The 26,213-nt window shown below is 35.4% G+C and overlaps 1 protein-coding gene and 1 pseudogene across 3 annotated transcripts in view; both read left to right on the plus strand.

Moving 5' to 3' along the window:
- MYSM1 (Myb like, SWIRM and MPN domains 1) overlaps positions 1-25,107 on the plus strand; it is a 36,102-nt gene extending 10,995 nt beyond the window's left edge. Inside the window, exons 7-21 of one of the 3 annotated variants that reach the window (XM_061186520.1) lie at positions 379-477; positions 2,640-3,412; positions 7,208-7,338; positions 8,439-8,542; positions 9,782-9,859; positions 11,312-11,400; positions 14,311-14,365; positions 14,714-14,764; positions 15,486-15,560; positions 16,184-16,372; positions 17,070-17,202; positions 21,471-21,576; positions 21,755-21,812; positions 23,752-23,929; positions 24,052-25,107. In XM_061186520.1, coding sequence (XP_061042503.1) covers positions 379-477; positions 2,640-3,412; positions 7,208-7,338; positions 8,439-8,542; positions 9,782-9,859; positions 11,312-11,400; positions 14,311-14,365; positions 14,714-14,764; positions 15,486-15,560; positions 16,184-16,372; positions 17,070-17,202; positions 21,471-21,576; positions 21,755-21,812; positions 23,752-23,919 — 2,109 coding nt within the window. In that variant the 3' untranslated portion in view covers positions 23,920-23,929; positions 24,052-25,107. Of the gene's footprint in view, positions 1-378; positions 478-2,639; positions 3,413-7,207; positions 7,339-8,438; positions 8,543-9,781; positions 9,860-11,311; positions 11,401-14,310; positions 14,366-14,713; positions 14,765-15,485; positions 15,561-16,183; positions 16,373-17,069; positions 17,203-21,470; positions 21,577-21,754; positions 21,813-23,751 lie in introns of all 3 variants that reach the window. The other 2 variants (XM_061186519.1, XM_061186521.1) reach the window with 2 other exon arrangements.
- Positions 22,530-23,355, plus strand: LOC133089046 (sorting nexin-21-like; annotated as a pseudogene).
- Positions 25,108-26,213: the final 1,106 nt, after the last annotated feature.

Raw genomic sequence — 26,213 nt, forward strand, 5'->3', positions numbered from 1 at the left:
ATCTATATACATAGATATTTTAAACCTAGAATATTTTCCCACAAAAACCATTGGCACTTTTTTTTAAGTTATCTTAAATTTGGAACATCATAATGTACACTACTAATACATACTGTTAGGAGTACATAGAAGTGATGGGTCTTCATTTAGGTAGCTATAAAAAGAAAACAAATTTCTAAATCATCTTGGTCTGTTTTCAGAAGTCAAGATTTGAAAAGAAGAATGTGGGCTTTGATTTTAGGAGTCTTAACTATATTGTATGTGAGGCTTCATTGTGTGCTTTAGAAAATAAATAAAGATAGGTTTTTTTTTAATATGACAGTAGTTTGGAATATTAAGCTAATCAAAAGCTATTTCTTTTCCATTTTGATAACATAGGCTAAATTTGGCCGAAGGTGGACCAAAATTGCAAAGCTAATTGGAAGTCGCACTGTTTTACAAGTGAAGAGTTATGCCAGACAGTACTTTAAAAATAAGGTAAGCAGAATATAAATACCCTAGTGATAATATTTAAAATAAAATTAATAAGCAGAAATACTTCTTTAATTCAGGCATTAAAGTCTTAATGTTCAAAGTTTTTATAGTGAAAGTATTTTATACCCATAAAGTACCCTATAAATGTTTGTCTTCAAAAATCTCAAAGCATATATTCAATGTATTAAGTATTGCTATTAAATAGGTATTATTATTTTACTCCACTTAATTTCATGCAGTTAAATAGGACAAAATATTAATTGCTCAAAAACATCCTATAAAGCAAATAATATTCCAAAGGGAAAACCTTAGAGGTCATTGTTTCCTGGAAATTTAAATTTCTTTTTAACTATTTGCATTAAACTTTTAAGAATGATTAGAGCATAAGGGCCAAAAATGCTAACATGATTCTAAAATCTTTTTAATAGCAATGAAACTTGTACAATTATTATGAAGAATTGTCTGAAAACTTTAATAAATTGCAGTGTTCAGAAATGTACAGTTATGGTCTAGTTCCTTAGTCTTTCAAGTAATTTGTGCTATATTCAACCATGTAGTTTTGATACTTAGAATTTTTCTAATATGTTCTGCTTGAGTTCTCGAAACATAATTATATAGAATTTGAAAGTATCTTAAGTGAAATTTGATGTTTTAATGTAAATAGGGTTGGCCCTTAAGTGAAATTTGGTGTTTTCTTTTAATGTAAATAGGGTTTGAACTGAGCAGGTCCACTTCTATGTGGATTTTTTTCAATAGTAAATACTATAGCACTGCACAATCTGCTGGTGCGGAATTGCAGATGTGGAAGAACTGCAGATGGTGAGGAACCGCGAATACGGAGGGCCAACTATAAGTTATATGCAGATTTTCAACTGTGTGGACGGTTGGCACCCCTGACCCCCTTGTTGTTCAAGGGTCAGCTGTAATGGATTTTACCCTGTATACAAGATTTATCTAACTTAGTGTCATTTGGGCATAGGAAGTAAGTAATGGAATGGATTCACTGTAAATCAATCATCTACTACCCCTTTTAATCAGCAAAAGCATTTTCAAGACAGCCTGCTAAGGTTAAGGTATTATGGAACAGAATAAGCCTAATTTAGTTATTCTTACTCCCATGCTCCTCAGAGTAGAATGTGCGGGGCATCTTGTAGTGTCAGTTTTACTCAAAGGCTTGAGGTGAAAGGGTACATTTTAATATTAAAAGAAACATTAATATATAATGAAATACAATGCAAAATTTTATCTAAATTCTTAAGCTAAAAACTGGAGACTTCAAATAAATAACAAGGTTGTTAAAGGCTATTTCAGGCTAAATGTCCAAATCTCCTTTTCCCTCCTGCTACCTTCTCCTTCTCCTCTACATAGTAAGCCAGTTAACCTCAAATATGAGATCCTGGGAGTCTATTGTGATAAAACATCTATAAATAATCTCTCTTTGGAAGCTGTCATCCCTTGGGTATATCAGTCGTACAAGATTTTTCAAAAACTCTATATGTAACAAAGGTTTTATTTCAAATCATATATACTCATTGACATTTATTTTGTTTTCCTTATTGCATTACAAGATATTTATGTTTATAATAGCAGATATGATAGATAATTTCATGCCTTAAATTATAAGTTCTGTAATATTGGAGCTACATTAAATGAACCTGCAAAAACCAGTCTTTCTATTGTCTTTGTATTTAAATAAAAGATGATTTTAATTTACTAAGTGAAGATATGTGAGATAGACTCCTTTAACTAAAGGATTTTTTAGCATTATAAAAAATGATCAGCTGAGGTATCAGACATTCTGAGAAATAAGCCTTTACAAATATCTTAGAGAATACCTTGTATGACGGTTGTTTGGTTCATTCTGTATGGTTGATCTGAGCCAGATTCCTGTTTTAAACTTAATATTGAATAGTAGGTCATGATTATTTGATTAATAAAAATCACCAGACCATGAATGAGTCAAATATATTTATGGAAATTTGAAATGATGATCTTTTACATTTAAAATGCAGTTGTAAACCCTTCAAAGAAAAGCACAATAAAGGTATACTATACCATTGACATGTACTCAGTTTAATAATTTTGTATCTATCCTATTTTTTTGTGCCAGTGATTACATTTTAAAATGCTAATATTATGGAGGCTTTATCTTGATTTTTAATAAGGTAAAATCAGATGGTCCAGAGAAGGAAACACCAAATCAGAAAAACAGCAGTGGTTTTCAGATGAAAAATGAAGATGAAGGCACAAAGGCATGGACACCATCAGGTTTAAGGGGTCGTGCTGATCCCAACTGGAATGCTGTAAAAATTGAAAAGTTATCTGATGATGAAGAAGTAGACATCACAGATGAGGCAGATGAGTTGACTTCTCAAGCTCCCCAAAAGAATCTTAGCAGTGATCTCTTATTAGATGTCTCTAAAAATAAAAGTCATGAAACCAGTAAAGGAGAATTCATTGCTTCTGACAGCCAGGAAGATCGCACTTCTAAATCTTCCAAGGATTATCTTCAGAATATAAAGCAAGGTGAGATGGAAACACTTTCAAGCTCAGGAAATACATTTTGGACTGAAAATCACAACACCAGTGACCAAAAATCAGTTGAATTATATGATCAGAAATGTAATAAACTGATGAAAAACTGTAATAAGCATGATGGAAATGGAATAATAGATGATGCCAGGCAGTTACCTTCTCCAGAGCCTTGTGAAGTTCAGAAAGACTTGAGTGATAATGAATTGCTTTTTCATTCTTCCTGCCAAATGGAGGAGGAGAGCCATGAGGAAGAAGAGCTTAAGCCACCAGAACAAGAAATAGAAATTGATAGAAATATCATTCAAGAGGAAGAAAAACAAGCAATTCCTGAGTTTTTTGAGGGACGCCAAGCTAAAACACCAGAACGCTATTTGAAAATTAGGAATTATATTTTGGACCAGTGGTAAGGAAAAATTGTATTTTTGGTGCTGGTTTAAAACTTATGATACTCTAGAGTATTTACTTAGGCCTATGCAGAATTTAGTATTTTATATTCCTAGTGTTCCAGAGAGCTTTAACATATTATATATTTCAGTAGGCAAAACTTACAATTTCTCATAATGAAATCTTTTGAAAGTTTTGGTAAATATTGTCATCTATAGCTATCTTAACCCATCTGTCTGTTCTTTAAGAGTCTGTGGTCCTAGAAGAAAAGGGATAGATGATTGCCTTAAGAAGCGGTTTCTTAGGACAATGTTAGGAGGATATAGAAAATACTAACTGCATGGGAAAAGGGGGAGAATGTCTTTCTTAGTTTATGATGTACTTTGAAGTACAAAGAGAGAAAACTTTGGTGACAGGATAGTATCATTAAATGTGGCTAGATTTCAGAAACCATTCTAAATAGCCGCCTTAAATGCTTTCAACTTTGAACTTGTGACATAATGTGTTAATAATTCCTTCATCAGGATACAGGAATTTTTTGATATATTAAGTTTACCCTCTAAATTTTCAGTGCCTTTTATTTGAATTATTTACTCAGGGATGGGGAACAAACCAAAAACTTCCCACCTTATTAGCTTAAGTGCTCTGAAAGTGATTTGCATTTTTCATAATAGTTTAATTAAGACATCATCAAACATGCATAATTTTTATTGCTTTAGGAGCTACAGAATTGTGTAGAGCCATCTTTACAGAGGGCTTCTGCTGTAACCTAGGAAGATTACCAAAGGAAAACAACCAGGCTTACTAAATTAGTAACTTTCATTTTACCCACACAGTATTAAGTATTTTGACATCTAAAGATAGCCCTATTCTAAAAGAAAGATTTTTTTCTTGTTCTTGACTCTTGGTTATCTCGCAAATTGTTGAGGTTAGGAAAATTCTAGGTAAGGGTGATATCAAAGTAAAGAATACCTATAAGGAACCACTCCTGACATTTGCATAGTGTTTCGTAGTTTACAGAAAGCTTTTCTCTGTCATCTGTCTTTTCAGATTCTCTGTCTTTTCTCTGTCATCCTCACAATCTTGTAAAATAGGCAGGTGGTATTTTCTCTCTTTGATAGAATGATCTTGAGGTCAGGAGAGGTTTAGGGAGCCACCTTGAATTATACAGACCAGCTGCTGACAAAAGAAGGACTTCAGTGCAAGTCTCAACTCTGTAAATCACTCTTTCCATTATTCCACATTGCCTAATTCACACTATTAAAAAAGACAAATTAAATTAAATCTCTGTTGGTATCTAATTTTGTTTTTGGAAATAAGAGCATGAATGGCCAAAATAAAAGTGCTTCAAAATAATGACTAACTCAAAAGTGTCTATAAATTATCAGTGACTACTTAATGTTACTGTAATCACATTTCATTTGTTACTTTGAATTTTGGATTTATGAGGCAGAATAATTTATATGGATAGCATAAATTATATGGCAGTAGTTTCCTAATGTCATTTGCCTTAGTTCATGAAACCAGTTAAATATTGCTGTTTCAGTATGATGATTTAGCCAAACAGTGTGAAAGCAAAAAGGAATGTTTTGAACAGGAACTCAAACCTATTCTCTTCAGAAATAGAAGAGAGTGTTTAGAGACTGGAGGCAGTATTAAAAAAATAGAAGAGTTAAAGTTTTAAAGATAAAAAAAGTCCTGCTAGATTTGTTTGTTGCTAAAAGATCCTTTCCATAAAAGCACATGCAGTTAACTCCCTGTTTAGGGGAATATTTTATTAAAATAGTAGTCAGTATCATTATCGAATACTTACCAAATGCAATACGTTGTATTTAAGTCATCTCTAGTCCCCTTGACAGCCTTGTCCTCATTTTACAGATGAGCAAAATGAGGTTCAGAGAGGGAAAGGAACTTGTTCCAGGTCCCATTAGGCGAAGGTGGTTCCAGAGACTGCAGTCTTGACCCATTATTTCCACACTTTCAGCTCTGGGCCTTGACTGACTTTTCATGCTGCCTTGCATGTTTTTCCCCTGCCAGATCTTGGTGAATCTTGCTTCCTCTTCTCTTTCCGTTCTGCTCAAGGGAAATTAGAGGCCTTCTCTGACTACCCTGTGTCTACAGTAACTCACATATCTCCTCCCTCTCATTCTCTAACCCTGCATTTTATGTATCTTATAGAACTTATTACCACTGAAAATATTATATTTTTATTTGTGTGTTGTCTCCTCTCTCCCCAACCCCCCATGATAATGTAGGCTCCATGTTCATTGTTCATTGTTACGTCCCTAGTGCTTAGAACAATGCTCGGAATACAGAGGCAGATTGAAAGAGTGAATCATCATTATATCATAAACAGATATTTGTAGAGGCCTTACTATTTGTTCAGTGCTGTACTAGTACTAAGCTCTTTGTTTAAAGCCTTTCAATTTGGATAATCTTTAATTAGACCAGTACCGTTTATAGATTCGTACAGTTTTTTGATGGCTGGGTATACCATGCCCATTCCAGCTTTCTTGCCTTCATTTGCACAGTTTGTTTACTTTTCTTTCAAGATACACTGAAATCTCACCTTTGTAATGGAACTTCTGATACCCTCCCACATCACAGATTACTTTTTACCCTCCCTGAACTTCTATAGAATTTATGATTTTCAATTTGGTTTTTGCTTAGGCCTTCCCTAAACACCCTATCTAAAATAGTCTGTACCTATTTGTCCTATTCTATCCTCTTATCCTTCTTACTGTGTCTTCCTAGCACGTACTGCTACCTGACAACATAGTATATATTATTCATTAATTTATTGACTATTAGAATGTAAGGTCTGTAAGTTCAGGAACTTCAGATTCATCTCTGTGTCCTTAGTGCCTAGAACAGTGCCTGGTGTATAGGACACAAAATAAATATTTGTAGAATAAAGATTGATTAAGAAATACCTATGTTATATGATATATCTGAATACTAGGTTTATGAAGTCTGTGTTTGAATCTTGTCACTTCCTTAAGTCAGTGCTTTAATCCCTCTCACCTACTTGTTTCCTTTCCTCTAAAATAAGAATGATAAAATCTGCTTTGTAGAGTTGTATATAACCCTTAGTACAGCATCTGTTATAAGCACTCAGTAATTGTTTGTTACTGTTATTAAGTTCTCTGTTACTTCAACTTTATGTTGTACCATCTAACATGGTACATTAAGTATATTTAGTAAATACGTGTTTTGTTATGGAAACCTCTTATTTCTTTCATAGTCTTTGTGCGTTTCTTGATTCCTTTAGAATGCCCTGTAGTATCCGTTTCTGTTTTCCACTGAGAGCACTTAATATTTACTAGCATAATGATTAAAAACTAATATAAAACTTTTAAGCATTTATAAGGTAGCTTGTAATTAAAAGATGTTGCCCAGCAAAGTAAAAGTAAATGAACCTAAGCAATTTATTAAAAATTGGAGTATCTAATACTAAATATTTTCAATATATTATGAATATGCCCTTTTTATTCAAAGATTCAGGCTTGCATTTGGATCTGTAGATAAATAACGCTCTAACTTCAGAGTCCTGGGATAACTGAAATCTATTGAATTTAATATTGGGGAAGAAATGATACTTGTAAAACTCACGCTATACTTGTAAGTTACTGTATCATTGAAAGATATTTTATTTCAGAAAAGAAAGTACACTTGGGTATTATGTATTAACGTTGTCTGTACACATTACACATTGAGAGGGGGTACATTTTTAAAATATTTCAAATATTAAAAGTTTCCCCCAGAAATCTTCTTTTATGTTTTTATCCAAAATAATTGTACTTCCATCTCTTAGGGAGATATGCAAACCGAAATACTTAAATAAGACCTCAGTACGTCCTGGCCTGAAGAACTGTGGGGATGTTAATTGTATTGGACGGATTCATACATACCTCGAGTTGATAGGAGCAATCAATTTTGGATGTGGTAAAAATAAAAACCCAACAACATCTTTTACTCGACATTTTTTATCCTTATAGCACCCATTAATTTCTTTGATAGTTAGAATTCAAGTTAGACTTATTATAGATATAGAATACAGAAAGATGCTATAACGTTATAGAATAAATGTATTATTGAGATTTTGTTTTGAAACAGATTTCTGTTGATAAACTATATTTCCTTTTAACCTACATTGAAAATTGGTGGTATGATTTTAAAGGAAGAATATTCAGTCTAACTGGTAGAAATGATTTAAGGATGCAGTTCTTTGTCAAGTAAAAGTAATTTTATGAAAAGTCCAATCAAAGCCCATTTGATTTGGAAATACTGTGTTAATGCTAGAAATACTGTCTAGCAGTGTTTAAATAAAGAAAATAATTTATGAACCTCTACACTTAAATGTAATAAAAGTGCCAAAATATTTTTCGTGGTAGAAAGTTTCTTTCACTGTAGTTTTTCTCAAATTTAAGCATATTTTTAAATGTATTCTGCCCTTTTATTGAATTAACATGACAATTTTGAAGAAAGATAATATTTATAGTTGCAAAGTGGTGAGTTAATTAGAATCTTGTAACCCATAGTTTGAGAGGAGTATATTCTGTAGTCTGTGTCTATGAAAAGACAACCAGAAAACTTCCTGTCAGAGATTATTTCATTTCACGTAGAGAGAGAATTTATAGTCTGCCCTGGGATCTGTCCTACATTTCAGCATCCTTGTTTGCCCAAAGCACGGTATTAGGACTGGCTTTACAGGAAAACTAAGGTGTCATACCTTCCTTAGCCACTAAAAGAAAAATGAAATCATGTTTACTGTATTAGACTTGCAAAGTTAACAAAGTGGGTTTAGCACTCATTTAATCAGAAATTAAACAAATGACCCATTTCCTAAATGTTTCATTTTATTGAGATTTCCTTTTATGTGAGAACTACCAAGTAGCGCATCAAATGTGTATTGTGGAAATAAGCTCATATTTTTTTAAAAACTTAGATATTGGCTTATAATTAATAGTATAGATATGCCTTCCTATTTAACAAATGAGATCCGTAAAATAATAGATTGTTTTGTTTTTCCTGGATTCCAATAGAACAGGCTGTATATAACAGGCCACAGCCAGTTGATAAAGTACGAATCAGAGACAGAAAAGACACAGTAGAAGCGTACCAACTTGCCCAGCGTCTGCAGTCTATGGTAAGCAGTCCCTTCTCTCACTAAATGATCTTTCCTGATTGCTCCTTACCCTGTTAAGAAAGATATGCCTACTTCTCTTCCCCTGTTTAACAAATGGCCATCTAGTAGAAGAACATGTTTTCGCTTTTATTTCACCCAAGCCATTCACTTTTTTGGTTTCCATTCAGTTTCATGTTGATTTATGAGGCAAAAAACAAACCCCAGAAATTTAAAACTTCACTCACAAACTTCACACAGAAGCATGATGTTTCGCTAAAGTGGTCTTAGACTGCTTTGTTTTGATTTCTGTATCTAATGTATCTTTTAAAACTATACAGTTTAGCTCTTTTTTCTCTTTCATTTGTTTTTTGTTTGCTGAAAATTCTTACCGTAAGATTTAGCTTTGTAGAAGTGCCATTCAAAATATTTTAGCCTTTATTTTTTAATTCTTGAGGTTAGTGAGTTTTACAGTATTTTAAAATGCATGCATCTTATTTTGAAAATAAGTGATCCAACAAGTCTCCTAAAAGGCAGAGTCATATTGTGGTCTTGTTGACTTTACTAATAAAATAGGTTAAATTGGTAATAGGTAAGATAAATGGAAAAAGTATAGATGATAGAGTAGGTATTTTTCTCAGAGTGTTTAGGCTATAAACCATTTCTACCTAGTTTATTTTTTTAAGAAAGGGTGTTTTCATATACAGTTGCTGGAGGTGGTGCTAGTCATACACTGGCTTCTGGCAGCCTGTCCATTTTAAAGCCTTCAGTACTGATGTTTGCAAAACTAGATATTACTAATCCAGTCAACCAACTTTATAATTTTTTACTATTTGTATTAACTAGGCAATCTTTTCCTAAGCCTGAGATATAATTATTTTGCTTCTAGTTTTCAATATTATACCTCTGGCTGTGTGTTCTTGCAAGTTTTCTACCACAAAGTCATTTTCATGGTGATTCTTTTTGGTCCTAAAAAATATTCTTGTCCTAGAGTTGTAACTCCCAAATGGTGAAAGGAAATGAAAATTAAAGAGAAATTGAAATAAAATTTAGAAAATCATCACTGATTTATTTCTGAACAGAGTGCTAACTATTCAATGTAAATTAATAAAATATAGTCAGGCATTGCTGATCAGGGATTACAGTATTTTAATGGAGAAATTGAGTTTTAGAAAATTATCATTTTGGTTTTGTGTATTAATGTGCTGTGATTTCTCCAAGCTAATCTTGTGACCTTTTGCTTTATTTTTAACTTCATCACAGCGTACAAGGAGACGTAGGGTCCGAGACCCGTGGGGAAATTGGTGTGATGCAAAAGACTTAGAAGGACAAACGTTTGAGGTAACTTTGATCCCTTCAAATGACTCAAAAGTGAAAGTTGTTTTGTCAGTATACATTTGTATATCTTAATGTCACATATATTACAATTGTTTTATGTGTGTGTGTATATATGTATATGTATATGTCTCTTTCCCATGTTAATTTGTTTGTCTAGAAGTCATCAGTAAACAACAAAGAAGGCACTGATGGTACAGTTAACTAGGAGTTTGACTAATTTTCAGAACTTTGATTATCTGTCTCTATATTCTGGTCTCTAGCTCCAGAATATCTGCCAAGGTGCCAGGGAGTTGTGCCCTATTCATTTCAGTAAAGTCATTGAATGATGTTCTGATATACCAATTAAAATATTGTTCCATGCATTAGACATAAATTGAATTACAAATATTAAAGTATTATTTCTACTAACAAAAATTATGGTCCTAAAAAGAAACATAGGCAGTGAGTATATGTGTGTGTGTGCGCGCGCGTGCGCGCACACACAAACGTGTTCTGTGCATATATAATTTGTTTGTGAACAACCAGTGCAGTCAAATGGAAATAATATGTGAATGTGTACTTACTGGCTTTGTTACCTTGCGTAACTGTACCGAATCTCAGGGCTTTATTTATGAAGTGTGGATCAAAGATTGTTGTGAGAATTAAGTGAAATAAAATGTATGAAGGTCCTAATACTCGGTACTCAGTAAGCCTTTGCATGTACCAGGTACTCAATAAATGTTAGTTCTCTTCTTTCTCTTCCCCGTTCCCTGCCCCCAGCCTCACATCTGAGCATTATTCTAGGCACAACAATTAGTAACACATGGTTCCTGCCTACCAGGAACTTACATTTCTAGTAGGAAAGATAAAACCTATGGTAAGTTCTATGAGAATGGTTCCAAGAAATATAAGGTCCTCCCAAAGGGTGTGATCAGGGAAGGTTTCACAGAAGATGTGATTTTTCATCTGTGACTTGAAGGATGAGCAGGAGAATCTCAAAATTTGGAAATGTGGATGAGGGAACTCCAAGCTGAAGGAGAGGCATAAGCAAAGGTACAGACATAGGAAAATACCAGATATATTCTGGAAAAGGTACATAGTTCATAAGGGCTGGAATATAAGATTGGTAATAGAAATGAAATGAAAGAGAATTATTTTATATTTATAAAGGACTTACTGTGTCAGACATTATTGTCAATATTTTGGAAACATTAACTCATTTAATCTTCACAATAACATCATGACATTGTTATTATTACTATTATTGTTCTCATTTTAAAGATGAGGAAAACTGAAACACAGAAAGCTTCAGTAACTTGGCCAGGGTCACCCAGCTAGTAAGTAGCAGAGACAGGCATTCTGTCTGCCGAATCTGTGCTCTTCAGCTTTATGCTGTGGTGTCTCTTTATTAACTTTCCCTCTCAGTGGTTGATGGACTCTTTGATCAAATGGTTTTTTTTTTTTTTTTTTTTTTAGCATCTCTCTGCTGAGGAGTTGGCAAGAAGAAGAGAAGAGGAAAAATGCAAACCTGGTAAATCTTCAAAAGTGCCAAGGCCAACAAAAAGGTATAGTGTGACATTATATAAGTGTGATTTTTTTTTTTTTAAACATCACAAATGATTAGAAAATGTATGGAAGGGATATCTGATATTGCAACATTACATTGTCCACATTAAGTTTAAAAATACTGCTGAAGGGGCTTCCCTGGTGGTGCAGTGGTTGAGAATCCGCCTGCCAGTGCAGGGGACACAGGTTCGATCCCTGGTCCGGGGAGATCCCGCATGCCGTGGAGCAACTAAACCTGTGTGCCACAAATACTGAGCCTGTACTCTAGGACCCACGAGCCACAACTACTGAGCCTGCGTGCCACAACTACTGAAGCCCGCGCACCTAGAGCCCGTGCTCCACAACAAGAGAAGCCACCACAATGAGAAGCCTGCGTACCGCAACGAAGAGTAGTCCCCGCTCGCCGCAACCAGAGAAAAGCCCACACACAGTGACGAAGACCCAACGCAGCCAGAAACAATAAATAAATAAAATAAAATAATAACATAAATAAATTTAAAAAAAATACTGCTGAAATTTTTTATTTCACTGATTATTAATTTGGGAGACCTTGAGCAAAAGTGTTAATTTGTTCATGTTCAGTGAATATAGGATCCAACATATGTTGTAAGGGGGCCTTGTTTGTGACAGGTGGTCATTTAACTCCTTAGACATTATGAACAGGTAACCTCATGAAATGACTAGTTCTCTCTTTGATGCTGAATGTTAGGTTTTTTCTTTAATAATTTAAAATATTTAACTTGTAACATTAAGGGTCACCAAATAAGTTAAATGCCTTGATTTTGTAGACCCTCACTTCCTGCAGATGACCCATGAAATAGACTATAGTTTTGTCAGTGTCCCTTTAAAACAAGACATCCAGGAATGCCACTTGGTTATTTTCAATGGAAAGAGCCCTAATACTCAAGCTGTTGTATGTCCCTGGGTAAGTTACACAAAGCCTTTATAAGCCTTGAGTCCTCATTTATAAAATAATATCTATAATAGCTAACACTGTTGGCTGTGTTTTAAGCACTTCATATATATTAACTCATTTAATCCTCATGACAAGCCTATGAAGTAGTTAATATAGTCATTCCCATTTTATAGATGAGGAAACTGAGAGGCACAAAGAGGTTGTGTGACTTGCCCATGCTTTTTAATGGTGGTGTTGTGATTTAACCCAAGCATTAAGGCTTAAGAATCCATACTCCTAACCATTACATTATATATCACCTCTCTAAAATTAAAATCAAAACTTAGCGTTGTGAGAATAAATTAAATGAGATTAACCATGTAAGAAAATACAGTTGTCCATAGGCTAGGACTCCTCATCTAGTGTCCACACATTTGATTTTCAGAATCTAAATGTGAGACATACTTACTGTAATTTCAAGTCATTCTTCCAGTTTGTGAGGACCTTTTTGAATCCAGATCCACTTTTCTTTGTAGCTTTGAATCAACATTTCAATAAGCTTGCCTTTTCTACCATTGATCACTGATTAAAATGTTTAACTGAGATAAATGTAAACCTCAGACATCATTGTTCAATGAGCTATATATTACCACAGTTAACTCTTATTTCTTCATCTTATGCAGAAGAATAATCATAGCAGATGTCTTGCTTACATTTAGTAACAATATATTTGAGTCTTTATGAGTCTGCTAGTTTCTAGCAGATCATTCCTATCAAAAATGAAATTTAGGTATACCTGTCATGACTTATATTTTCATGAACCCATTATTGTTCTTAGTAGTCACCTCTTCACTTGCTAAAGGCTCACAAATCAGCTGTTTAATCTTTTCTAGAATTTTCCTGATACTCAACATTTAATTCCTCTGCTTCTTTTTTTGTGTTTTGAAAACTGGCCCAATAATTGCCTATTCCTAGTCCTCCAATAATTTTTTCATTCTTTATGGTTCCTCAAAAAGGGTTGATGGTGGTTTCACATGATGGTTCTTCAAAGTGCTCTGGGATGCATATGCTTTCTTTCTATTTTCTCATCTATCTTGACCTTTCATTTCTTTTTATTTGCATTGACTAAGCACTTTCTAACTTGAAGATCTTCCTCATTCAGCAAACACTTTTTGAATGCCTACTGTGTGTCAAGCACTGTTCTAGGTACTTGCGATACAGTATTCAGCAAAATAAAGTGTCTGATCTCCTAGCACTAAGTGTCTGGTAGAATAGGAACTAAATAGTTCTGCTCTTTTCCAGTTGTTAACTTGAACATATTCGCTGTTTGTTTGTTTTCTCTGACTGTAGCCTAAAAACACTTTAAATATTTTTCTCAAACCTCAATTCTTTATTGGTCAAAGCCTTTCTAATATTTCTTTCAGATTTACACGTGCTTTTGTATCTAGCCTTGCTTAGGCGTCCCTCTTTCCATCTTTTATACTTTTTCATTTTAAAAGATGAGTTTATCACTAGAACTTTCGATATCCATTCATTTCTTTAACAGAACTGTTTGTCATTTATTCATTCAACAAATACTGAGTCCCTACTCTGCTGAACACATTGTACTGATAGAAGTGTTTCTGAGAAACTTCCATCTTTCTTGAACTTTCTTTCCTATCTTATGTCAGGGTTAGGTTTTCATTGAACTTTTGAAACCTACTTTCAGTGTAGGACACATGTCTGGCCATTTATAATGTTCTCCACTTTGGGTGTTAAAAGAAATTAAGACAACAAAATTACTTTTTCCCAAAGGTCATGTTGTTTCCCAAATTTTTAATCAAGTCCGAAAGAACAGTGCTTCTTTCAAAAGGGTTGTATCACAAGAAGTTCTCCTAGTTTAATATTTTTTTCACTCAGAGTTTAGGTTTAGATTATTGGTACACATTTTCAAATTTGTAAATGAATGTTATTTTCCTGATTATGTTATTGAAATTATATTAGGAATGATTTTTTTTTCTTTTTCCTTTTCCAGCTCATTCGATCCCTTCCAACTGATACCTTGTAATTTTTTCAGTGAAGAAAAGCAGGTACTACTTATTCATCACTGAATGACCGTAAATAATACCCTCCTCTCAGACATGAAATATTTCTTCTTTTTCTGTGTGTGCAAGGCATGTGTATAAGACAGGTTGGATAAGGCAGGGTACACTGAAGGTCAGTTGAGTGATACAGATGGAAAATGAGAAGAGAATTTCTCCATGCTAGGGCTTTGAATTATACTTATATTTCTTTAAAAGTCTGATTTGTGCTGAGCCTTGGTTGGTGGTGAGAACTTGGTGTGATAGATAAAGGAGAAAAGGGTGGGCATTCCGATAGGAAGAACAAAATCTCTATTTTTATGCTCCCCCATTTTTTTTTTTTTTTTTATATTTCAGGAGCCATTTCAGGTGAAAGTGGCTTCAGAAGCACTTTTAATAATGGATTTGGTAAGGATATTATATTGTGTTTACTTAGTTATTCTGATTTCTATTCTTGTGTATTTTTATTGCAGGCGTAAGAGAGAGTATGGAAGACGTGTATTTTGGATCTTAACTATCCTCCTTTACAAGGAATCTAAAAAATAAGTCTTTTCTTTTGGAGAAAAGCCAAACAATTGCATGTTTCCATATTTTAGAGAAAATAAATTAATGTGAGTTTTTGCAGACTGTTTATCATCATTAACCCTATTTTAATTTCCTAGTATCCTTGTCTGCTGCCTTCTATATAACTGCAACAAAGCACAACTCTTATAATTTGGAGACTCCTTGTTTTGCACTAAACTACAGAGATCTCCAACGGTTGTGTGTGTTTATGGTGTTTTCTGTAGGAGGACCCAGAGTGATTTTTACTTTGCATCCTTATGATACCTTTCCTTAGAAGGGGGAGCAAATGGTATCTTCATTTTGTAAATGAGAAAAATGGCATCTTGGAGTGTTTCAATGTTTGGTTCAAAGCCTCTCAGCCGGCAGTACAGATAGGTCTAAAATCTTAAGTCTCTGTGTGCTGAGCCTAGCATCTGGTTCCTCTACTATGCTGTTTCATTTTAGAGAAGCATAATTACTGTACTTGTAAATGACTCTCCTATGATAAGTGAGATTTATTCTGATTTTTTGGTCAGGTGGGTTTGGTTTGTATGTTTGGGCTAAGTCTATCTTGTATTTCTTTTAGCATGCTCATGTTTCTATGGCAGAAGTGATTGGTCTGTTAGGAGGAAGATACTCAGAAGTTGATAAGATAGTTGAGGTAAGTTTTCTCTTAAATTTTTAAAAATTATTTAGTCCTGCTGCCATACCAAATATTTTTATAGATTTCAATGTGTATAATTAACATATAAACCTTATCTATGATATAAATGAGAATATGCAAATGTGGACAGTTATATATTCCCAGAGGTGACTGAACATTCCATATATTGAGCACCTGTTTCCTTTTACCACCGAGAAAGAGGGAACATTACCAGGCCTTAGTTCTTCCTTGCCTTTGCCAGTAAAAAGCTTCAACTCCTAAGAGGCCAGAGACCAGGAAACATGCGCTAACCTTATAATTGAAACTTGATATACATCGTTTTGCTAGAAATTATTATCATAAGTAATAGGGGTCATTGAAAGACTGTGTTTATACAGATACTATACAGGCCAACCTGGAAAACTAACCCGTAACTTGTCTTGAGTAGGAAAATGGATTTTGAGTTCCTTGCATACAATCACACTTTTGGAGAGTAATTCGTTTGCAAGTTAAAGGCTGCCTATTATATAGGCAGATAAAAGGCTTGGCTTTAAAAAGTTTCTGTATCTGTGTATGAAAGGACTGAAACAATAGAATTAACAGGATTTCAGTATAATCATCTAAGGATTAATCCCTTATAGGTCTGTGCAGCAGAGCCATGTAACAGTCTGAGTACAGGACTACAGTGTGAGATGGATCCCGTCTCACAAACACAAGCCTCGGAAACCTTGGCTGTCAGGGGCTATAGTGTTATTGGATGGTATCATTCTCATCCTGCCTTTGATCCTAATCCTTCCTTACGAGATATTGACACTCAAGCCAAATACCAGGTGTGTTTATAGGTCTTTTTGTATGTAGTCGGTAAATAATTGCACATTTTCTCCCCTCTCATTGTTTTCTGTTAAATAAATACACTTTTAACATTTCTAGCAAAGTGATTATAAGAGTAATACATGTTTATTTAAACATTTAGAAAATTAGCTATTCTGTTTAATATAGACAAGCCATCAAAGTGACAGTGATAATTCCCCCCAGAGCCTTTAAAAATGATGGGGATAACTAAGACAGGGGCTGGGTACAATTGAAATAATTGGAAATATAATATATTTTCCACCTCTGGAAAAAACAGAGTTTTGTTTTATTCTGCAATTTTATGTTAGATATCTGGATGTTTCTGCTGTAGGCAGCTGTTTGTAAATTATTACCATATAGATAAAGATTACAGCTGAGGGGCTAGTGAATATAATTTGTAAATGTATTCATGGCAAATATAGATTTTGCAGGCCAGGTGATCTTTTTAAGGGTGATCTTAAAAAAAAAAAGTGATCTGTTCAGGTTGGGTTGGACATGTTTTGGCCTGAAAATTTTAGGGTATGTAATAAATTTAGTTGCTGTTTGGAAGTGAAGTTTTTAACACACTTTTGCATTCCCTTTTCCTCTATTGGATGTTTAAAATGTTGGTATGGGTAAATACTGACTTTTAAATTTATGTGGTTGAAACTAATTATACTTTTTTTTAAATTGTAGAGTTACTTCTCCAGAGGCGGTGCAAAGTTCATTGGAATGATTGTTAGTCCTTATAATAGAAATAATCCTTTACCTTATTCTCAGATTACCTGCCTGGTTATAAGTGATGAAATTAGCCCAGATGGCTCTTATCGTAAGTTTTCAACAAAAACAATCCTACTTGTACTTTCATTTTTTTTGAATCTTACAAATCACAGAATTTATACCTGTTGAAAGCAATTTGATGGAAAAGTTTGTGTCCTCAACTAGGGAATCACTGTTTGCATACCATGTAGTGCAGCCACCCTCTTTCCTTTTATGATTTCCTTCTGCATTAAAGTTCCCACTGTGTTACCATGGCCACTGGGCAAAAACATTACAATGTAGAGAAAACTTACGGCCAAGCAGTGTGTGTGTATTTGGTCCTGGAGACATTGCAGTAAGCAAAACAGACAAAGTCCCTTCTGTTCTCTTGAAAATTCTTGATAAATGCAGATTGGCTTTCTCTGCAATGACATTCAAATGAAAAAAAAATAATAATAATAATGACCACCCTACCACTAGCTATCCATGATCTCCCAGTTTAGGCTCAACAGTGCCTAACTATTTTTATATCTGTCTCTCTCAAGAAAGAATTTGGTTGGTTTAGCCCATCATATGACTTGGTTCCTTTGGGATTTATGTCCACTGCTGTTCCAATCAACTCTGGCTGGATAGAGAATTAGTGTAGGAGACTAGGAAAAGTAGGGAAGTGTAAGAAGCGAGTGTGGATGGAAGGAAAAGATGAGAGGAAACAATTACATCTCTAGGATACTCTCTTTTCATCCTTAATACCACTGCTCTAATTGACTGTCCTCTCTGGATACTGTCACTCTACATTATACTCTTCCCCATTAGCTCATGAGCCCCTTGAAGGTAGATACGATATTGTACTCATTTTTCTATTCTCAGTTTCTAGCACAGGATCTGGCATAAAGTAGGTACTAAATGAATGTTTAACAAATTAATTTCTTCATTCTTAATAATGTCACTCAGATACCCTTTCTTAATAATGTCACAAAAATACCCTCTTTGGCAAAGACCCCAGCACTACCACCCCTCATGTCATTTACTATTAGTTGCTCTATTCTTTGTGCACCTGCAACATTTGTTTCCTGCCTTCATGCTTGCTTTCATGTTTTAATATAATTTATTTATTTAGCCTGTCTCACTAAATTGTGAGCCCCAAAGAGCAGGAACTATGCCTTCTTTGTATCTCCTGTAGTACCTAATCAATTGCCTTATACCTAAGGAGTGGTCAGTGCTCTGTAGGTTTTTGTTGAATGAATAGTATTGACATTAACTTTAGTCCAAAATGCCCATTTTGAACATAGCACATATATACATCATTCTTTATGCCAGTATAATTTTACAAAAAGTTAACAAAAGGAAGAATCACAGTGAACTTGTTCTCCATTTAAACCATGTCTTACTGTCACATTCTGCTAGATTTGGGGAGTGAGCCTCTACTCTGATGCTGTCTAATACAGTCACATGTGGCTACGTGTGACTGTTTAAATTAATTAGAATTAAATGAAATTTAAAATTCAGTTCCTAGAATCCTACTGCTGACCAAAATGAAGTAACAAGGACCTGTCTGAAACAACCAAAAAACTGGACAAAATATAGAGAACAGTGGTATTTAGGATATAACATCAAACAGTGAAGGAATATGATTCCTGAGAGATGGGAAACAAAGTGAGCCCAAGTTAACCTAGCTTATTGACTTAAAAGAACTTCCAGGTGTGGCACAAGGTGGAGAAACCCACCCAGAGCCTAGCAGACTCTGAGTTGAGGTGATGGAGGTAAGAGCAAGGAGACCAGGGCAACTAAATTTGCAAGACATTGTACCAGAGAGCAGAAAGCTGCCTAGAGAGCAGACTCCAAAGATTTGTAGAAGGTTCAAATTTATTTTTTAGCAAGATAAAGACCAATGCATGTGTGTGAACAGACTACCCCAAACGGGAAAGAATCACCCGAAAGATGAGCGGGCACAGTGCTGGATTCTTGCATAAGCTACCGTCACAGCATACAAGTATTCCACGTTATCATCATTGCAGAAAGTTCTCTTGGGCACAGCTGCCTCTTACATGACTTGACCATTGTTAACCCTGTTTGTTAGGTCTTAATCCTCGGTTCTTCTCTTTGCTCCTCTTGGAAACCTTCTGGTTCAAGAATTAAAATTTCCTAGAAGCCCTGGGATACCTTGTGTTACAGTACTTTGAACTGGGTCCTTTACTTATTTATTTGTTCACTCATTGATTCATTCTTTTTTTTCCCCCTCTATTAGGTGTGTACCCAAATCCTATCTTTACAGTATGTCTAATGGTTAATCATTTTCTCTATTTGTAATAGGCCAGAAATATACTTAGTGATTTGTTTTATTCTGACACTTTAATGGATAAAAATAATCAGTACATGTATGTGTAATTGAATCACTTTGCTGTACACTTGAAAATAACACAACATTGTAAATTAACTATACCTCAATTTAAAAAAATAATAAGCATATCAAAAAATAATCAGTACAAAAAGAAATTTTTACTGGTTTTAGTGCCATTTTTTTAACTTAGAAAATATTCTTAATACCAAATAGAGGTGTATAACGTGTTGTGTGTGTGTGTGTATTTTCATGGTTTTTTTATGAGCACAGACTGAAAATGTATTTATTTATTTACCTCTCTTTTAGTCTCATTTTTTACTTTCATTAAGAGTAGGAGTTGCTTACCTGGATTCAGATCCCAGCTCTGATATTTATTAGTTATTTTACCTTGGGCAGGTTACTTAATCCCTCTCATTCTCATTTGCCACATCTGTAAAATGAGAAAAAATTATTAACTTGCTTACGGGAGGTTGTAGAGACTGTCAGTAATGTATGTAAAGTGCTTAGTAAATAATAGGTCTAAAATAGGTAGTTATGATCATAGCTATTGTCTGTGCTTAGTAGGTAATCAAAACATATCAAGTAAATGATTGTTATCACAAAAGGAGTTTGTGTAATAGCTTGTGTACTATAATGTGTCACTCTTCTTAAGTTCCTGGAGGGGGAAAATGAAATGGAAGAGAATTGAGAAATGAAAAAAGATCAGTTATCATCAGGCTTGCTGTTCCTTTCTCATTCCATACACCTGAAAAAAAATGGGGAGAAAAAAGCCTTTTTAGGGCACGTTGACAAATTATGCTTGTATTGTGTGGAAGTAGAATTATGATTTTTTTCTTAATACCTTCTGATTTGCTGACATTTTGTTTACTCGAAAAGCCTACGATGGCAAAAATGCAAGTTGAGAGGCAGTATAATGTAAAGATTAAGGACATAAACTCGAGCCAGACTGCCTGGGTTCAAATCCTGGCTCTACCTCTTACTAATTAGATATGTCCAAGAACAGGTTATTTAGTAACCTTTCTGTGGCTCAGTGTCCTCGTCAAAAAAAAAACACTGAGGACAACACTGGTAGCTAGTTCATGTAACTGGCCTTACATCTATATAAAAAGCACCTTTATATATAAAGCCTGGCACAGAGTAAGCATTATATAAGTGTTATTATGGTATTGGCCTTTGGAAATGAATCAGCTGAGCCTTTAATATACTGCAAATACAATTACATGGAGATTTTGAAAGATATGTGAGAAATGTCTAAGTAGGCTCATCTTTTGGTATTTTTTCCTTTCTAACTTATGTACGTGATATCTACCCCTTGGACTTGTTTCCTCCAGAGTTTAGCGTGACTCAAGTGCAGTTACTGGCTCTCCAGAATTAAACCTAGTCCCTGTCTAGTCTTAGATCAGTACGGAGAGGGAGGTGGAATGAATGTGGGCTCAGAAGTCGGGCAAGCCTGGTGGCGTTTGAAATCCAAGCTCTTTGCTTTACTAGTGGAAAGAGCTTGTTCAACCTGTCTCAGCCTCAGTTTTATCTGTTAAATAGGAATAATGCTACCTACCTTATAGCAGTGCTGTAAGCTTGATAACATGTGTTAGAAAAAAAATACCACTGGGATGGAATATATCTTGGTTTGCCTAGGTCAATCCCAATTTAAGCCTGTGGTTCTGGCACAATTATTAATAGTGCCAGCTTTCACTCCAAAAGTGTCTTGGTTTGGATGATAAATTATGTGATCATCTTACCTGTCACAGTTCCTTGCATAGAATTGTCATGAAAATGGCACTTTTAATTTTCTTTATTAATTGCTTGGCATTAATATGCTTGATGAACCAAGTTCAGCCAGGCAGTGCATATTTAATGAATGCCCACTATGTTTAACGTGCTGTTTAGCTGGTCTGCCAAACTGCGGTTGTGAAAAGACGAAAGGGAATTTTAAGTAATTAAAAGGAGATTGGAGATTTAAGAAATAGTTGGTAAAAATGTGCTGCTTTATGCTTTTCTAGGTTTACCTTATAAATTTGAAGTACAACAGATGTTAGAAGAACCTCGGTGGGGATTAGTGTTTGAAAAGACAAAATGGATAATAGAAAAATATGGGCTATCCCGGAGGTATGTACTGTGGTTTGAGATGGTTGCACATCTGCAGTGTTTCTCATTAAATTACGTTTTAGGGAAAACCCAAGTTAAATATAAAATTGTGATGTATGGCATCAGTGATAGTTTATTACAAAACTGATTCGTTTATAGTATTTGTTTCATTGGTTTGTTTTCATATTTCTTCCAACAGCAGTGTCCCCATGGATAAAATCTTTCGCCGGGATTCTGACCTGACTTGTTTGCAGAAAGTAAGCTGCCTTCACTTTAATTGGTTTCATTGCTCACAGATTCCAAAGCTATTCATCTTGATGTGTTTTCCCATGATGCCTAATGCTTTGTGGATACACCTGTGTATTTCCTTGATTGCTTTTTCCTTTCTAAAATTAATTTCTAGGAGATAATTAGTAATGTGTTTTGGTGCCCATGCTTGCATATAGAAATAATGCTGTTTTAGAAAAAATTTGTCCATGTTGGCTGATAAATTTCTTAGCAGATTATTATTGTACACAATGGAGAACATTTTTCTTATTTTATTAAATTCAAAAGTGCCATGTTTCCATTTAGCTTTAATAATTGATCATTTTTAAAAACGGTAGTATAAATCTAACAATTAAATTTAAATGGTCATTTTACTTAACTTTCTGGTAGGAAAAAAGAGTCTTGAATTATTTTATTTCACTTCTAGTTTTGTTTCTATGAGTATAATGAATTTCAATAAGATTAGCAACATTGGTCTTTCTTTTTTTCCTTTGGTAACAGTTTGGGAATAGAAAATTTTAACATTAAATTTCTTTTTAAATTTTTTTTTTTTTTTGGCTGCGTTGGGTCTTCATTGCTGCACGTGGGCTTTCTCTGGTTGCAGCGAGCCGGGGCTACTCTTACTGCAGTGTGTGGGCTTCTTATTGCAGTGGCTTCTCTTGTCGCAGAGCACGGGCTCTAGGTGGGCGGGCTTCAGTGGTTGCAGCATGCGGGCCCTAGAGCATGTAGCCTTCCTTCAGTAGTGTGGCACGCGGGCTCAGTAGTTGTGGCTCTCAGGCTTAGTTGCTCGTGGGATCTCCTGGGACCAGGGATCGAACCCATGTCCCCTGCATTGGCAGGCGGATTCTTAACCACTGCGCCACCAGGGAAGTCCCTCTTTTTAATATTTTTTACCCCCTCCTATTATAGCCACTTTTTCTTTGCTCTGTTGGAAGATTAATATGCACATTTCCCAGGAAATAGACTCTATCATCCTATTTTTAAAATGGTAGAATCCTGTATTTTTATGTACATAGATTTTTATCCCATAGGATTCTTGGCTTTGTAAATAAAACTACTAAAAAAAGAAGCAAAGTCACAAGTTTGTCCAAAGTAGAAAGCATCATACATGCAATCTCAGTTTTATCTCCTTATATAAAATCAGAAAGGAACTGCACCTTACCTCCACTGGCCTCTACCGCGAGGCCCTGGCACTCTGGGCCAATGCCTGGCAGCTGCAGGCCCAGCTGGGTGTCCGCTCGGGCCCAGACCGCCCTCTGCTGATCCTGGTGGGGCTGGCTGTGTGCCATCAGGAGCTGGAGGACCCTGGGGAGTCCCGGGCACGCTGTGAGAAGGCCCTACAGCTGCTGGGGGACAAGAGCCCTCACCCTTTTGTGGTACCCTTTCTGGAGGCCCAAGTGCGACTCTCCTGGCACCTGGGCCTGGACAAACGCCAGTCAGAGGCCCAGCTTCAGGCCCTGCAAGAGGCAGGCCTGACTCCCACACCACCCCCCCAGTCTCAAAGAATTACTCACCAAGCAGGTGCTGGACTAACACACCTAGATTTAAGGCCGCTGTGGGGAGAGGCACTGCCCCAGGATGGGGGGTGGGTGCGGGCAGATGAGGACATGGACAGCAGTTGGGAGGCGACCGGGGTCCTGGGAACCCCTAGAAGTTCCACAAACAATTTGTAGCAGACTGAAGAATTGTGCTTCTTCTGTTGAGCTGGGCTCAGGACAAGCTTTGCTAAGCATTCCTCAGCAATGGCTTCCTGCACTTCAGCTGTACAGTTATTAAACACAAGTTTATCCTCAGTCACCTTTAAGGAGAATGTTTCTCATTTAAGCATTAGAAAAGGGGAGATTTGGAAAGGGATAAAATAGTGATAGTGATGCAAACCCTCTTCTTACCACTTTTTGTTTTAAATATAAAACTTTTCTTTTCAACTAGCTTTTAGAGTGTCTGAGGAAAACTCTGAGCAAAGTGGCCAATTGCTTCATTGCTGAAGAATTCTTGACTCAAATAGAAAATTTATTCCTTTCCAATTACAAAAGCCAGCCAGAGAACGGAGCGGCCGAAGAGAAGTGCACCGTGGAGCCAAAGGCGCTGTTAACGTGACTATTTTAAAGTAAGACGTCTTAACCGCGACACAGTAGACCGTACTTGCAGAGTTATAGCCTTGAAATTATTGTAATTTAGTTAACAGTGGTACAGCTTTTATTTTTTTTTTTATTTTTATTTTTTTGCTAGTTCATGAAATCCAGATTTTGCCACATAAACCATGTGACAAGAAAGAGACACGGGCTTGGACTTGTTTTCATATGTGGCGCTCAGTCCTCCTCGGCCGGTCAGCAGGGTGTGGACTGAAGGGCGGCCCCCCTGGTCTCTTCAGGTTGATAAGTGCGCTGTGTCTCAGATTGTTATTTCCCCCTGAACTAGTCATTCCAGTTTTGCTGTCTCCTGTCTCATGAGGAGCACTTCTATTCTTTTCATGTGTTTTGGTGAGGCTTGTTTATGGTTGCAAATGAGATACGGGTGGGTGGTCACAGCGGTAATTAACATGGTTGAGAACTGCTGGTTTAATGAATCTAAGGACATGCTGTGGGAGGCCAGGGGAGGCATCAGGAGAAAATCTTCAAAACAGACAAGAGACCTAAAGGAGAGAATCAAATTACCAGTTTTTTAATTACAGATATTTGCTTCCATTTTATTGTATAACAACACTACTATAGGATATGCCATTTTCTCAGCTGAAACATTTTATATGGATTTCAGATACATAACATAATAAGCTTCAACTATAGGTCCACTTATGTTCATTTGTGTGATAAAGCCTCGGTTAACTGGAACACAGGTAATCATAACCCTTAAACTAGACTTTTTTTTTTCCTACTACCTGCTATGAGGAGAAAGAGGCAGATTACAATAAAGCTTAAATAAATCAGATTTAATTTTAAAAACAAAAAATCCTTCCAGCACATATTATGTATTCAGCCCTGTTTCATATACTTGCTGAATCCAGAACAGGGGTCAGTGAACTTTTTATGTAAAGGGGCAGTTAGTCAGTAACTTAGGCTTTGCAGGCTACACACCATCTCTATCAGACATTCTTCTTTATGTTTTTTAACAACCTTTAAAAACATAAAACCATTCTTAGCTCATGAGGCTCACAGAAAACAGGTTGCTGGCCATTATCTTCCAAACCCTGCTCCAGAGAATTGCAAACATTTAGAATTTATTTTCAAATGCATGAGCCTGAGACATTGAAAGGTCTTGTATCATCTTCAAACAACAATAAAACTAAAAATTGTGATTTACATTTAAGTTTGTTTTCAAATTAAAGTTAGTAGTCATGCTGCCTGATTTATTCTGATAGATTTTAGTTTACTTCTGTTAACTAAAGAATTGACTTATGTACTTTCTCCAAGCATTCTTATTAATATCAGTTTTATTACTTCTAATCTGCATATGATTCTGTACTTTTACCTTTTCTGGTTTAATGAATATCCAAGGAATATAAGTCAGTATTGGAAGGAGCAGTGAGCCAGTTTTAGATGACCTGGGTCTTGACTCAGCCTTGTGATTTGGGGGATATAGTTTACCTTCTCTGGGCCTAAATTCATGTGTAACCGAGGTCTAAATTATCTGCCCTGCATCCTTTCAGGTCTAAAATCTTATGATTCACTCTGATTGTTGGACTTACCCACCTGGAGCTTGTATTTTGAGATGTTACAGTTCCCAAATTAATGAATGTTTTTAAAGAAAAGTGGTAGTATTTTCCATTTTTCTATATGTATTTAGGATAAACGGTGAAACATAACTTACAAAGCAGTTACTTTTGGGACTGGGCTTATTAGAGCTATAGACCAAGAATCAGGAAACCTGAGTTCTTACCCTAATTCTCTTACCAGCTTTGTTGTGTGGCAGTGGTAAGATCCCATAACCTTCTGGACCTCAGAATCTTCACCTGTAATTCAAGGGCAGAAAGTCTGTGATTCTGTAAAAGGGTAGTGATTCGTTCCTTTCTACCCTTCCTTTTGACATACTTTCTTCATTGTATCAGGAACAGATCCTAGAAAGTGGTATTAATTAGCTTTCTTGATTGACATTTCCCAGTAATATTGATGAATTGGGGTTGGAAAATAGTGGAAATTGTTAAAAGTTCTGTTCTCAGTCTGCGTCCTCTGCATGCTAGTGGTTCACCACATTTAGTAACCTAAGCCATACTATAGGAACTCTCAAAGGTGGTAATATTCAGAGTTTAGAGCTTTGAGAGAACAATTTTTAAAATAATACTGTTTTTTTCTGATGATAGAGTACACTTATGAGAAAATATTTTTAAAAAAGCAGAAAGCACAGTTAACATTTTGGTATAAATCTTTCCCCATTTTTTTTTTTTTTTTTGCATCATG

Source organism: Eubalaena glacialis, chromosome 3 (assembly GCF_028564815.1).
Source record: "Eubalaena glacialis isolate mEubGla1 chromosome 3, mEubGla1.1.hap2.+ XY, whole genome shotgun sequence".
Lineage (NCBI taxonomy): Eukaryota > Metazoa > Chordata > Mammalia > Artiodactyla > Balaenidae > Eubalaena > Eubalaena glacialis.